This window comes from Myotis davidii, unplaced genomic scaffold, assembly GCF_000327345.1.
Source record: "Myotis davidii unplaced genomic scaffold, ASM32734v1 scaffold167, whole genome shotgun sequence".
NCBI lineage: Eukaryota > Metazoa > Chordata > Mammalia > Chiroptera > Vespertilionidae > Myotis > Myotis davidii.
In genome coordinates this window covers 3021822-3034048 of record NW_006300048.1, presented here as the reverse complement: position 1 = coordinate 3034048, position 12227 = coordinate 3021822, and the positions used below count along the sequence as shown (strand labels likewise).

At 58.4% G+C, this 12227-nt stretch overlaps 2 protein-coding genes across 13 annotated transcripts in view; one reads left to right on the top strand and one right to left on the bottom strand.

The window, feature by feature from the left end:
* On the top strand, nt 1-2602 carry LRRC73 (leucine rich repeat containing 73; the record flags this gene model as incomplete). The annotated part of the gene is made up of 6 exons (XM_006776449.1): nt 1-101; nt 631-791; nt 1138-1260; nt 1648-1748; nt 1897-2119; nt 2269-2602. Coding segments are annotated over 6 exons (780 nt in total), but the record flags the coding sequence as incomplete, so codon positions are not given.
* Nucleotides 2603-3006: 404 nt separating this feature from the next.
* Nucleotides 3007-12227, bottom strand: part of TJAP1 (tight junction associated protein 1 (peripheral)) — a 25736-nt gene continuing 16515 nt past the window's right edge. For 5 of the 12 annotated variants that reach the window (XM_015572231.1, XM_015572233.1, XM_015572230.1 and 2 more), the window contains 9 exons: nt 10404-10501; nt 9492-9653; nt 8009-8037; nt 7133-7294; nt 6862-6928; nt 6595-6624; nt 5741-5848; nt 5554-5637; nt 3007-4826 (listed from right to left, as the gene is read on the bottom strand). In XM_015572231.1, coding sequence (XP_015427717.1) covers nt 3729-4826; nt 5554-5637; nt 5741-5848; nt 6595-6624; nt 6862-6928; nt 7133-7294; nt 8009-8037; nt 9492-9626 — 1713 coding nt within the window. In that variant the 5' untranslated portion in view covers nt 9627-9653; nt 10404-10501 and the 3' untranslated portion in view covers nt 3007-3728. Of the gene's footprint in view, nt 4827-5553; nt 5638-5740; nt 5849-6594; nt 6625-6861; nt 6929-7132; nt 7295-8008; nt 8038-9491; nt 9654-10393; nt 10502-12227 lie in introns of all 12 variants that reach the window. The other 7 variants (XM_015572239.1, XM_015572236.1, XM_015572237.1 and 4 more) reach the window with 5 other exon arrangements.

Below are 12227 nucleotides of genomic sequence, written 5' to 3'. Positions count from 1 at the left end.
CTGGCGCAGCTCAACCTTAACCTGGGCGTCGTGTCCAGCCCCAGCCGCATCAAGCAGCTGGCGGAGGCGCTGCGGACCAACCGCTCCATCCAGTCCCTCTTGTGAGTGTGCTGTCCCGGAAGGGGTCCCTCCTCGCACTGCCTGCCGCCCCTTCCTCCGCGCACCTTCCTGGGCCTCTCTGCACCGCCTCCCTCTTTCCCCTGACACACCGCCCTCCCCCTCTGCCTCCACCCTCCCGGCACATCCCTCCTCCGGAACCAGCACCCTCAGCCTCACCCCAAAGCAGTTGGGATACCCACCCCTTCCTGGGGGGGCACGTGCACCTCTCACCGAGTCACCGCATTGACTTCTGGGGGCAGCTCCTCAGTCCCCCAAAAGGAACACTGCCCGGCATCCTCCTACCGAGGCACCCTAACCCACCCCACCCCCTTCTCTGCCCTCTGTCCCGGGTCCCAGGAACCATCTACCTGCGTTCCTCTCTAGAGTCTAGAGTCTGGAATTTCCTTTCTCCCTTCCCAAAGCCTCGCCTCAGTGCCGAGGCCTGAGTGCCCTCCTCTCCTCGGGGCTCACCTCTTCCCCCACAGATAGGGCTGACGACTGTAACCTCTGCTCTCTGGTCTCACCCCCCAGCCTGCATGGGAGCCCCCTGACAGATGCGGGGTTGGCCTTGCTGAACCCAGCCCTGGCCCTCCATCCTGCCCTTGTGGCTCTGGACCTGGGGGACTGCATGCTGGGTGATGAAGCCATCAACCTCATCTGTGGCCTCCTCCCCCCAGACGGGGCCAAGTCTGGTGAGCAGGGCCCTGCTAAGGGTAGGGGCTGGTGTGGCCTTGATGAAAAGCTAAATGCAGAGGGCAGGGGGCCCCGGCCCAGAGCGGAGGGCTCTGACAGTGTGGGTGAGAATGTATTTTAAATATTTTCAGGAAGGAGGAGGATTAGGGGTTGAACAGGATGGAGAATCTGAAATCCAGTTCTGGTGGGCAGGGGAGGGCCGGGTCTCTAACGGCCCTGGAGTTCTGTGGTGGGGGTGGGGTGCCTCCCAGCCTCTAGGGACACCCCAGAGATCTAGGGCAGGGTAGGAGCTTCAAGAGGGCCTGGCACTTTCCCATCCTGGCTTCTCCTTGCGACGTTGCCCAGGTCTGAAGGAGTTAACGCTGAGTGCCAACCCTGACATCACCCCTAAGGGCTGGAGCCGCCTTGCCATTGCTGTGGCCCACAGCTCCCAGGTCCGCGTCCTCAATTTGGACTACAACCCCCTGGGTGAGGCTCAAGAAAACTTCCTTAGACTCTCACCACCCCACCCCCCATCCAAGAACCTGGGACCAGCGGTTGCCACGGTAACCCCCACACTGGGGAAGGGAAAATGGAGGGGGGTCAGGGAGGAAGCAGAGGAGCCACGTGTGTGGAGGACCAGATAGATGACCAACAGGTAGATCAAAGCATCCATCACCCCTTCCAGCTCGCTTCATGCATTCACTCACCAATCACAATGCTCTGCTCCTGGCTACCTACCAATTGTCAGCGTTTCCTGGCCTGGGGGTGGGACCTAAGGTTGTTAGGGCGATGGGGAAGCTGTCTGGGAGGAAGGGTTAGCAGGGCTGTGCATGAATGTAGGTGAGTATGTGTGTGTGCGTGCTGTCTCCCAAGGTGATCATGTGGCAGGGATGCTGGCTGTGGCTGTGGCCTCCAGTCGCACCTTAGAGGTCCTAGACTTGGAGAGCACAGGGCTCACCAACCAGTCTGCTCAGGTGAGACATCTTCATGTTTGGGGAAGGCCTGGGGGTGGGGGAGGGGGAGTTGGCCGGGGTGTCTGGACATAACGAAGGGGTGGCAGGCTGGAGTCAAGGAAGCCACCTTAACCGAGTTTATTCTTTTCCATACTCTTTTCTACCCCAGACCCTGCTGGACATGGTAGAGAATTACCCCACGGCTTTGCGGAGCCTGGTGTTGGCTGAGAACAGCATCAGCCCAGAGCTGCAGCAGCAGATCTGTGACCTCCTTTCTGAGGGAGAAGAGGAGGAAGAGGTGGCAGGAGGGCCTGGTCACACCCAGGAAGGAGAGAGGGGGCGGGAGCCTGCCGCCCACCCGAGGGGAAGCAGTTCCTGGATGTGCCCCAGTGGTAAGAGCCTTGTGGGTTGATGGGAGCCAGGTCTGAAGAGGCTTGGGACCCGGGAGGATGGGTATGGAAACCTGGGCCACTTTCTTCCTATTTATAGTCCCCATTGCAGGAACAAATGGTGGTCTGAACACCCCTCTTGCCTTCCACAGATCCCAGCTCTCAGATGGTGCTAATGACGTCAGGACTAGGGGACAGTCTGTTGGCTGAGACCGAGATGTGACTCTCCACTTGGGCTTCCACACATTATTACATTCGCCTCTGTCCCCAGCACCTTGCCCCAGATACCAGGGTCAGGCCCTGGGGCTTGGGAGGGAGGGGGTTGCCTGGGGCTCTGGCAGCTCCTGGCAGTGTGATGGGAGGCTCTGGAAGCTGTGAATGAGCACCAGCCTTGGGGGCACTCAAACGCAAGGCAATGGCTCTGGACTTGTTGGCAGCTCTGGCTGCAGCCCGCTGGCTCGGAAGAGATTTTTATGAACTCTACAACCTGGCGTATGGCTGTGGTCACTTGGGGCTGGCAGTAGGGGAGGAAGTGGCATTACCATTAGGCACCTCTAGGGGGCAGTGCCACCCCACAGCCAAAGCATCCCCTGGCCCCAAGTCTCAAACTAGTCGGACTCAGACCTTGCACTGCTAGGTGACACCTCACACAGGCCCTATAACAATATAACTAAGGTAAAGAGCTTACCTCCAGAGCTGGGCTGGACTCTACCTCAAGGGGAGACACAGGGGCCCCATCAAGGTTACTAAGGTACACACTCTCCCCCTGCCTGATGCTCTGCGCCCAGGCAGAGTGGGGCAAGGGAGAATCACCAGCAAAAAGTAGGACATCACAGGGACTGGGCATACTCAGGGATGGGGAGCAGAACCGTCAGTAATAGACAAATTAGTCCATAACAGTAAAATAGTTTTATTTAATTTTAAAATCATCAGTGTGAAAATTTCCCAAAGCTGGGCGTAACAGTCTAGAGCCAAGATTAGGAGGGGAGCCAGGCCTCATCTAGAGCCCAGCTGGAGGCCCGAGACCCGCCCTCCACTCCCTTCCAGAGGGAACAGCCGAGGAGAGCCCTGAGTCAGCCCTCTCCCACCCCGGAAGGCGCGCTGTGCCAGGCCCCTTAAAGGCAATGGCTGTGCAAGGGATTCTGGGGGAGAGGGAAACAGGTAAAAAATAGAAAGGTTAATAGAAAATAGGAATTAGAGGTTAATAATCCCAATAACACCCCCTCATCAAAAAACAAAACAACACCTCATGGCTATGAGAGGCAGATGGAGGATGAACACTGATGTGATAAGCCCCTCAGCTCCCAGAACAGCCCGATTTGGGCTGGACTGATTTGAAGAAAGATCTTGAGCCCTGGCTGCATGTTACCTTTGGAGAATAAATATTTCAAGAAGGGGAAAACCATGAGGCAAGCTGGTGCCAGTCAGTCAATGCAGCTGAAAGGCCTGGTGTGGCCCACCACCGGGCCCTCCCCGTACAAGGAACAGAGCTGTGCAGGCCTAGAGGGACGAAAGTTCAAGGGCTTGGCTGGGGAGAGGACAATGAATGAGCTGCAAGGACCAGGTCTCCTGCAGTCCCAGGGCAGCAGTGGCAGGAAGGCAAGCAGGGGCCTCAATTGAGCAGATTGCCCTGCTCCTGGGCCTGGGTCAGGCTGTCCTTGCGGTGTAGGTGGTGTACCCCCATCCTCTTAGGGCTGCGCTGGGGCCGGCTGGAGCCGGGGAGGGCCCAGGTCCTGCCCTCAGTGGGGGAAGCACCAGGCCCTGTGTCTGTGCCAGTATCACGGGGCAGCAGGCTCTGCTGTTCTTCCTCAGGGCTGATGGGCAGATTCAGCTCTTCCTCATCTTCCTCTCTGGGAAGGCCAGAGTTGGGTTCTGTTGGCAGCAAAGGCCCACTCTCACCAGGTGGGGAAGAAGGTGCCTGAACCGCCTCCTCTCTGTCAGCGGGGCTCAGAGCACACTGGCGCTGCAGCTCGGGGAGCGCATCACGTCCATAAGCTGTGCACTGGGCCACGGCGGCCGGTGGAGTGCGGTCAACAAATGCCCGCTGCCAGCTGGCCAGCAGGTCCTCCTCAGAGCTGGCAGAGCTGGCTGGGGCGCTGAGTATTGGGGGGGCTGGGCTGGGCTGGTGGTGGGGTGAAGCCTGGGCGGAGGCAGGGCTGCTGGGCACTGGGCTGGGACGGCTCCGCTCACTCCCCTCCTCCACCAGGCTCAGGGAAATGGCCTGGCGGGTAGCATACGTGCAGTTGGGCAGGGGGCTATTGCGGGGGATTCGCACCTTATCCTCAGAGAACTCTATTACCTTTCGGCCAGGATACAGAGGGTGTGGTGGAGATGGGGTGGGGTAGGGGCTTAGCTTCTCAAAGGCCGGCAGAGGAACCTCCTCATCTGGGGAGCCCCCAGCAGTGCTCAGAGAGTGGCACTCCCCATTGGGTTGAGGGGTGGGGCTGCCAGGGACTGGGGGACTGGCTAGGTCACCTGAGGCACCCTCACTCATGTCTACATGCACAAAGACATCCTCAGCCAAGGGGCGCCCAGCACTGCCTGACTGGGCCGAATTGAGCAATAGAGACTCTGGCTTCTCCAACACGCGGGCAATGACCGAGGTGGGTACCACAGCCCCTGGTGCCAGGCTGGGGGCAGGGTCCGGGCTGGCAGCCTCTTGACCACTGTGCATATGTTTCCGAACCATGTCCTGTAGCTCACAGGGCAGCTGGGGTAAAGGAGCAGAAGGGAAGAGAGACATGAATGATCCCAACCTAAGACAGGCTCAATCATGGCAAAACACGGCTACCACATGCAAGCACCACGGTGTGCTTGGCACTGCTGTCTCCTGTGCTTGCAGCACGCCCAGGTACATCCTCATTTCACACATAAACAGGCTCATTGGGGCTAAAATAACTTGAAGCTTTTGACTAACACCAGCAGGATCTGAACCCAGAACTGGTGCTAAGGCCCACGTGCTCTTGAACTTCTATCTTCCCCATCTTAGCAGTAGCTTCTGCCCAAACCAGACGTAAGTCTGAGGCTCTGTACTGACCGACAGCCTTGGGAATGTCCCACTGCTCATCGGCCCCATCAACCTTGGGCCTGAGGGTTTTGGGTCTAGAGTTTGTCCTTTGGGGTCAGGGGATCAGTTGGGCCTAATACTCTCTAAATATTCTTATGGCTGATAGCTCTGGCCACCCCTCCTTCCTGCATGGGATCCTGAAACTGAGTCCCTCTCTCCCTGTCTCTGTTCCAAAAATACCAACAGGCCAACCCTCAGCCCTAGTGATGGGCCAGTGACAGCATACAGGATACCAACCAGTGGCAGAGTTGACTGGCTTGCGAGGAGACATTTAGTGAAAGGCAAGGGGATGGAGAGAGGTGTAGAAACTAGAGTTAGAAGAGTCTTAAAAAGGCTGGACTGGCACTGTTGGGGCAGGTATTGTACTCACATCAGCGAACTTGTGGTTACGGAAGTGGGATTTGTTGCACTTGAGGAGCTGCACAGCCAGGTTGCAGTCCAGCCGGTACCGCTCCTGCAGATACAAATGTGGCTCAGAGTCCAGCCCGGCCCCAGGGAGCAGGGCTGGGCCAGGAAGAGCTGGCCACAGGCAAGGAAGGCCCGGGAAGTGCACATACGTTGAGCTCCTCCAGCTTGTTGATGGTGTTCTTGGCATCCAGCAGCTTGTTGGTCAGCTCTACAATCTCCCAGTCCAGTGTCTTCCTATCCATCTCAGCCTTCTTGATCTGAAGCACGAGACTTGTGGTGAACCCAGTCCATGCCCCAGCAAGCCCTTCCTCCCCTTCCCTCCTCCCAGCCCGAGACACAGGAAGCCACAAGTGCTAGGGCAGCCAAGGCGGATGGAATAGAGACAGACAATGGACAGACAGAAGGAGACCAGACACTCTCCTGTTCTCCGGGCTGACTGTGGGGCTGGGGCTTTCTGAGTATGACCTGGGCCCAGCAGTATAAGAGGCTGCCCTACCCTTTAGGGAACTCTACACACCAGGCAAGGGGCTGTACCTGAGAGGTGAGAACTGTGCAAACCCAGGCACTGAAGCCTATGTATGTGGGTGTTTCCAGGATCAGGCTAGGAGGAGGGAGGAGGGAGGAGGCTGGGTGGCAGCTGGGGGGGTGGGGGTGGCTGTGAGATTATCTAGATGAGCTGGAAGGGAGCTGCCGGCTCCAAAGCAGCCTTCTGATCTTCAGGTCATAGGCTGCGTCGACGGCCCCTTCCCCCCAAAGGCTTGGGCTTGCTGCCAGTGCAGCCGAGAGGCTGTGTGTTCAGTAGGGACATCAATCAGTACCTCTGCCTAGGCCAAGAGCAGGCTCCCAGCTGTCCCCTAGGAAGGAGGCACTGACTACTGAACAGGCCTCACATAAGGAAGAGAACAGGACTGGGCAGAGGGGAATGACCAGGGCCCTGGCAAACCCAGATCTCCACTGAGGAGGCGGCCAGGGCAAGGGAGAAAACACACAACTCAGACGCAACTGCAAAAATCCAGCTGTGGCTAAGAGAGGCCTGAGAGGAGAGTGCAGCAGCAACGGTGGCAGCATGAGGGGAAGACGAGGAGAGAAGAGAAACAGTGTGAGCATTAAGACAGTCCTGACTTGCACAGCACACTGCGGTCCCCTCCCCACCACTGCCCCCGCTTCCCTCCCCAAGCCCCTGGGCAGAAAGGCATTCCCTTGGCAAGTCCTAGCCCCCTGCTATGCTGTGAGCACAGTGCCAGCCAGACTGCCCTCTTGGACAGGTTACCAGCGTGTGCAGCTTGTCCTCCAGCTCCTGGTTGGTCCTCTGGGAAGCTGTGTAGCTGTTCTGCAGCCTGTAGAGGAATACAAGGCAGGCCCCTGGGTCAAGGTCCTGTTCTTCAGGCCCTGTTCAGCCTCTCCTTCATGAGGGATCTTGGGCAAGTCATTCCCCTCCCCGAACTTCAGTTTTTTCACCAGAATCAGACGAGGCCTCTTCCAGCTAATCCCCAATGATGGGGAGATGTGTGCATGTGTGTCCTAGCCCCTTGTTCCCATACCTGCGGAACTTGTCCTTAAATTTGTCCAGCTCCTCACGGCTCTGGCCCAGCTCCAGCTCCAGGCAGTCCTGCCCAATTTCCAGCTCGTGCTCCAGGGCCTCGGTGCGCCTGGTGGCCAAGGCCAGGCGCCTGCGAAGCTCTTCATTCTCCTGCTGCAACAGCCTGGCAGGGAAGGAGTCAAGGGCAAAGGGGCATTAGAGATAGAAGGGCCAGCCCTGGAGCCCCAGGCTGGTCAGGGAGGAAGTAGGGATGACATGAAGACAGGCAACTAGGGGCAGGGGACTCTTGAACCTCAGCCCTTCTCGCCCAGAGAACACAGCCTGGCTTGGAGAGTGGGGGAGGCAGAGGGGATAGTAGATGGTCGTCCCCCCACCCTCCCCCTCACTGGAGAAGAATGAGAAGACAGAATTGGGTGGGGGGATTCTAAGTCTGTCTCTGGTTACAGCCCAAGCCCGCCAGCCACCAAGCCCCCAGCTCCAGTTTCCCCACTGCACTACCAGCCTGCTCCATTATTAATCTCCTGGAAATCCAGCCCAGCACTGCCCCTCTCCAGAGGCCTCACATGGCTGACAGGAAGGGCTCCAGGGAGGCGGCTGGCACAGAAGGGCCAGGCGCTGGGGAAGAGCTTGCTGGCAAGAGCAGGCCCTCAGAGCCATCCCTCCTTGATTCCAGGTTCTCTTGCAGCCCATGGAACAAACCTGTTTTTTCAAAGGAATATCCACACCAAGCCTCCTCCCAGGGTCCCTAAACCACCCCCCCAAACCCAACATTTACCTCTACCTAATCCAAGGAAAAGCCCAACTACACCACCAGCCTCGCCCGGAGCTAAGGGGACAGAGCTGAGGCAGGGCAGGCTCTCGGGCAGCAGGTACTCACTTCATCCTCTCTGCATCAGTCAGGGACTCCTGGGCACAAAGGAACAGAAGCTTGAGGCTCAGCTCTAGGCCACAGGCCTCCTGCCAGACCCACCCTCCAGAAAGCCCGGGAAGGGCCATTTCTGAAGCCCAAAGACTCTCACAGCAGAAGTGGGCTGCAGTGAGTGTCCTGTAGTGATGGAGGCAATCCAGTCATTCCCAGACAAGCCTAGATCACGTTCCCATGCCAACTAGAGATTCAAGAACCCCTTCCCACCCTCACCAGCTCCAATCCCTCCTAGGCCTAGAGCCAGCTGCAAATAAGTCCTGGTGCCCATGACAGCTCTCCCAGGGTAAGAGCCTCTCAGGTGTTCCCCGGGACCCTGGGCCCTGCGGGCGGGGCAGAGGCCTTCCGGGGAGTGAAGAAACCAGGTCAGAGCAGGGCCCCGAGCTCTGGCCATCACGCAGAGCCAGGCCCTCACAGAGGCCTGGGAGGAGCAAGTGCATGAGGGAAGGAGAACCGCTGGGCTAATCCTGACTGAGAGGTGTGAAGTGTCTCTCCTTGCTTGTAACCGCCTACCCCACCCTCCCAAAATCCCGATGTTGGTCACAGCCCAAGAGTCAGGGCTCAGCCAGACACAGCGCTGAACAGGCACGTGCTACGGCAAGAGGGAAATGTCTCTCCAAAGAAAACTGACTGCTTCAAACGCCAGTCGGGGTCAGGAAAATGCGGTGGGTGGCCCAGACCATGGACTTTGGAGCCACTAACACCTGGTGTCGATCCATTTCTACCACAGGCTGGTTATATCAACCTTACTGAGCCTGGGGTCCTCGTCTACAAAACCAGGGCACCCAGCACAACACCGGGCCTGTTCGTTCACTGTTCTCTGAGCTGAAATGGGCCAGTCACGGCATCTCTGCCCTGACTCTGCCCAAGGCGGCCATGGTGCCCTGATGCTCAGCATGCGCTGACACTCACATCCTGTAGGTGCGCTCCACGCATGGCCACGGGGAGGAACCCGGGTAGCAGGGAGAATAAACCACCACCAACTCGTTTCCTCCTGTTAGTGAGCTTAATGAGGGAGGATAACCGATGTCTTTAACGAACGTGAGCCGAAGTACAGCTGGAGGAAGAGCCTGACTTCCGGGGACAGTGAGGAACAGCTGGTCTGGTGGAAGGAGCTGGAGCATCGCCTCCCCCAGCCCCCCGAGGGGCTGCAGGTTGACGGCTCTCCTGCACCAGTGGAGCACGAGTCCCAGCCTCCAGCAGGTTAGGGCTGCCTGAGGGGCTGCCTCTCGTAGAGAGAGCAATACTGCATGTGTGGGGTCATTTCTGCAGAGCTACTAGGACTCTGGGGCTTCTGACATGCGGACATGTGCTCATGGCTGGCCTCTAGGAGCCCCCACTGCCCCCACCAGCAATGCCATACTCTCACCCCAACTCAGGGGGCCAGAGTCCCCTCAGGCGGGAGAAGCCGGCCAGACAGCCAGCTTCAGGGGCCCACCTCTACCAGGCAAAGTGGGGGTGCCGTCTGGCTGACCTGCTGCTCAGGTTGGGATCCAGGAGCTTCCGGCCGCAGCTCCCGATGCTCGGGCGGTGCCTTGCGGTAGGGCTTCCTAGCAGGGGCCGCGCTGGTCATTCTGGGAGGCGAGGGCTCCTCACCCTGCTGAGGAGAAGCCAGGGAGGAGGAGCCTCAGAAATGAGGGCAAGTGGCCTCGGGACTGAGGAAGAGGACGGTGAGGGGGACAAAGGTAGGAGCCACCAGGCAGGCCCACAGACTCGGGCATGGCCGGGGTCACTAGAAGGGCTGGGTGCTGGTGTGTCAGCGCCCAAGGAGTCAGGGGAGTGCTGAGGGGGTCATGGGTCCAAGGGGAACAGAGGGGTGGGCAAGGCAAGACCTGGGGCCTGGCACCAGGAAGAATACACTTGCCCGAGGAGTGGGCGGCGAGTGTGAAGGCTGCCACCCCATCTTGTGTTGTGTGGGCTCAGAGGGGGGCCACCCCGTCCTGTGTGGGCTCAGAGGGGGCCTCGAAGGGAAAACTGCCCTCTACACATGTCAACTCCCTCTGCTCCAAAATGGGGCAAGAGCAGCACTGGTGTCACAGGGTTACTGTGAGGTCAGGTAAAGCACTGAGAACGGCACCTGGCACTCAGGAAATGGTTACTAAACGTTACCTTAAAAAATATAACTGCAAATAAAATAACTGTAACCAGAAAGTAAGGTTTTGAGGATAGTCACCCCACCCAGGCTCCTCAGCGGGTCTCTGAGCTTGACAGGGTCCTGAAGACCAAGCCCCACTAGCTCCATCAGTCTCCTTTCACCAGCCCCCGGGCAAGAGGCGCCACCTGCCTCCCCTCACCTGCCAGCCTCCCCAGGAGAGAGCCAGGTGGGGGTGCAGGCCTCACCAGGACATACCGTCTGTCTGTCAGCAGCTTGCTCTGTTCCGCTGTCCGGGCGTTAGCCCTCGGCTCTCCGCATCCCACGGCCCCTCCACTTCCTCTTGCCAAAAGCTCCTGAAACCAGAGAAGGGAAGAAAGTGGAAACCAGGTGTCAGCCGCCTGTCAGTGCCACCGGCCACCTGCCCAGTCTGGGACCTGGAAGGCACCCCAGGGAGAGTCAGGCAGGAAAGCCATGGGACAAGGGTCTGAGGGGGAAGCGTGGAGGTGGGAGAGGACTAGGAGCACCGGGCTCCTGCCTGCTCTATGAAGAGTCATGCGTGTCTGTGTATTGTTCATGGTCATGGCTTACACACATGCCCAATTCTGAAATAGGCCTGGCCCTGTCCTGTCCCTCTCCTACCCCACATCTGTCTTGTTCATCTCTCAGCATCTGCAAAAACTAAGAGGTTTGGAGAACATGGGCTGCACAAGAGAATACCAGGAAAAAGCCTCGTAGAGATGTAAGAAGATACTGGAAAGAAGGCACCTAGCAGTCTCCAGAAGGAACCCAAAGTCTACCTCTGTGTTCACTATGGTAAACAGGCTCTGTGATGAGGAGGGGAAGGCACAGGAGAGGAAATCTAAAAAAGGCAGCAGTTTAGAGCAATGACGGTTCTCAAACAGGGTGACTTTGGTCCCCCCTCGCCCCCTCCTCTGGTATCTGGCAAATGTCTGAAGATATTTCTGGTTATCACAACAGGAGTGGGTGCCATTGGCATGTAGTGGGTAGAGGCCAGGGCTGCTGCTAAACATTCTGTGAGGCACAGGACACCCCCACGAGAAAGAATGATCAACACACAGTGTTGACAGTGCCACGGCTGAGAAACCCTGGTGTAGACACCCAGGTCTGGGGAGCTGAGATGCTGGGGTCCCAGGCTCAGTGATGCCGACACACTGTGTGGCCCGTCCTCACTGGATAAGCCTTTCTCATCTGCCCCCGGTGGCGGGACTGAGTCACCTTGTGGTTCCCTCCAAGTTCTTGGGGTTCTGAGTTCTGCCCCCATCTGTAATAAACTAGGCTGCAGCAGGGGGGCAGCAGCCACCACAGGGACCAGCGGAGGCAGTAACCTTAGGTGGCCTTCTGGGCATAAACAATCTTCCCGCTGCCTTCACCTAAACAGAGCTCGGGGCTGAGGGAAGCCTTGCGGGCTAGAGCGTGTGTTCCTGCTGTTGGGACATGCCCTGGCCATGACTCTTGTCACATTCCAACAGGGCCTGAGGCAGGGAGAAGGTGAGGGTGTAGGGAGGGCGGGGAAGCAGGAGTGGCCTCCCTCCTCTGTCTGAACAGCTTGGTCTCTGGCCTGGGGTTCTCGGGGAGCTGGGGTGTGACAGCAGGCACGAGCCGCCAACCTCCACCCCTTTGATGGTGAAGCAGAACGTGTCCCCACAGGGCACAAGCAGCATGCTGGGTCGAGCTGACTCCCTGCACAGGAATCCGGGCGGGCCTGAAAGGACAGTACATTCCTGGGGTGTGGGGAGCAAACAAGTCACCCCCACAGGTTCCCCAGGGCTACCCCTCCAGAGGGCCCCAGGGTGAGAGTTCCTATGGCCTGGGGGAGAGGCCCGGGCAGCCCAAACCAGCCTGGGTACCTGGATTCTGATACACAGGGGGTGTAAGTGGAGGTGTGTATTTGAGCTGGGAAGGTGTGTAGAGCCAGAAACACAGGAGTAAGTGTTACATGCAGCCAAAGAGATTCTACAAAACGCAGGGAGGCTCCTGTGCTGGCCTCTGCCTTCTCTCCTTTTCTATGGAGAATCCAGGCCCCAGCTCCCATCTGATCCCCAGTCAGCGGTAGCCCCT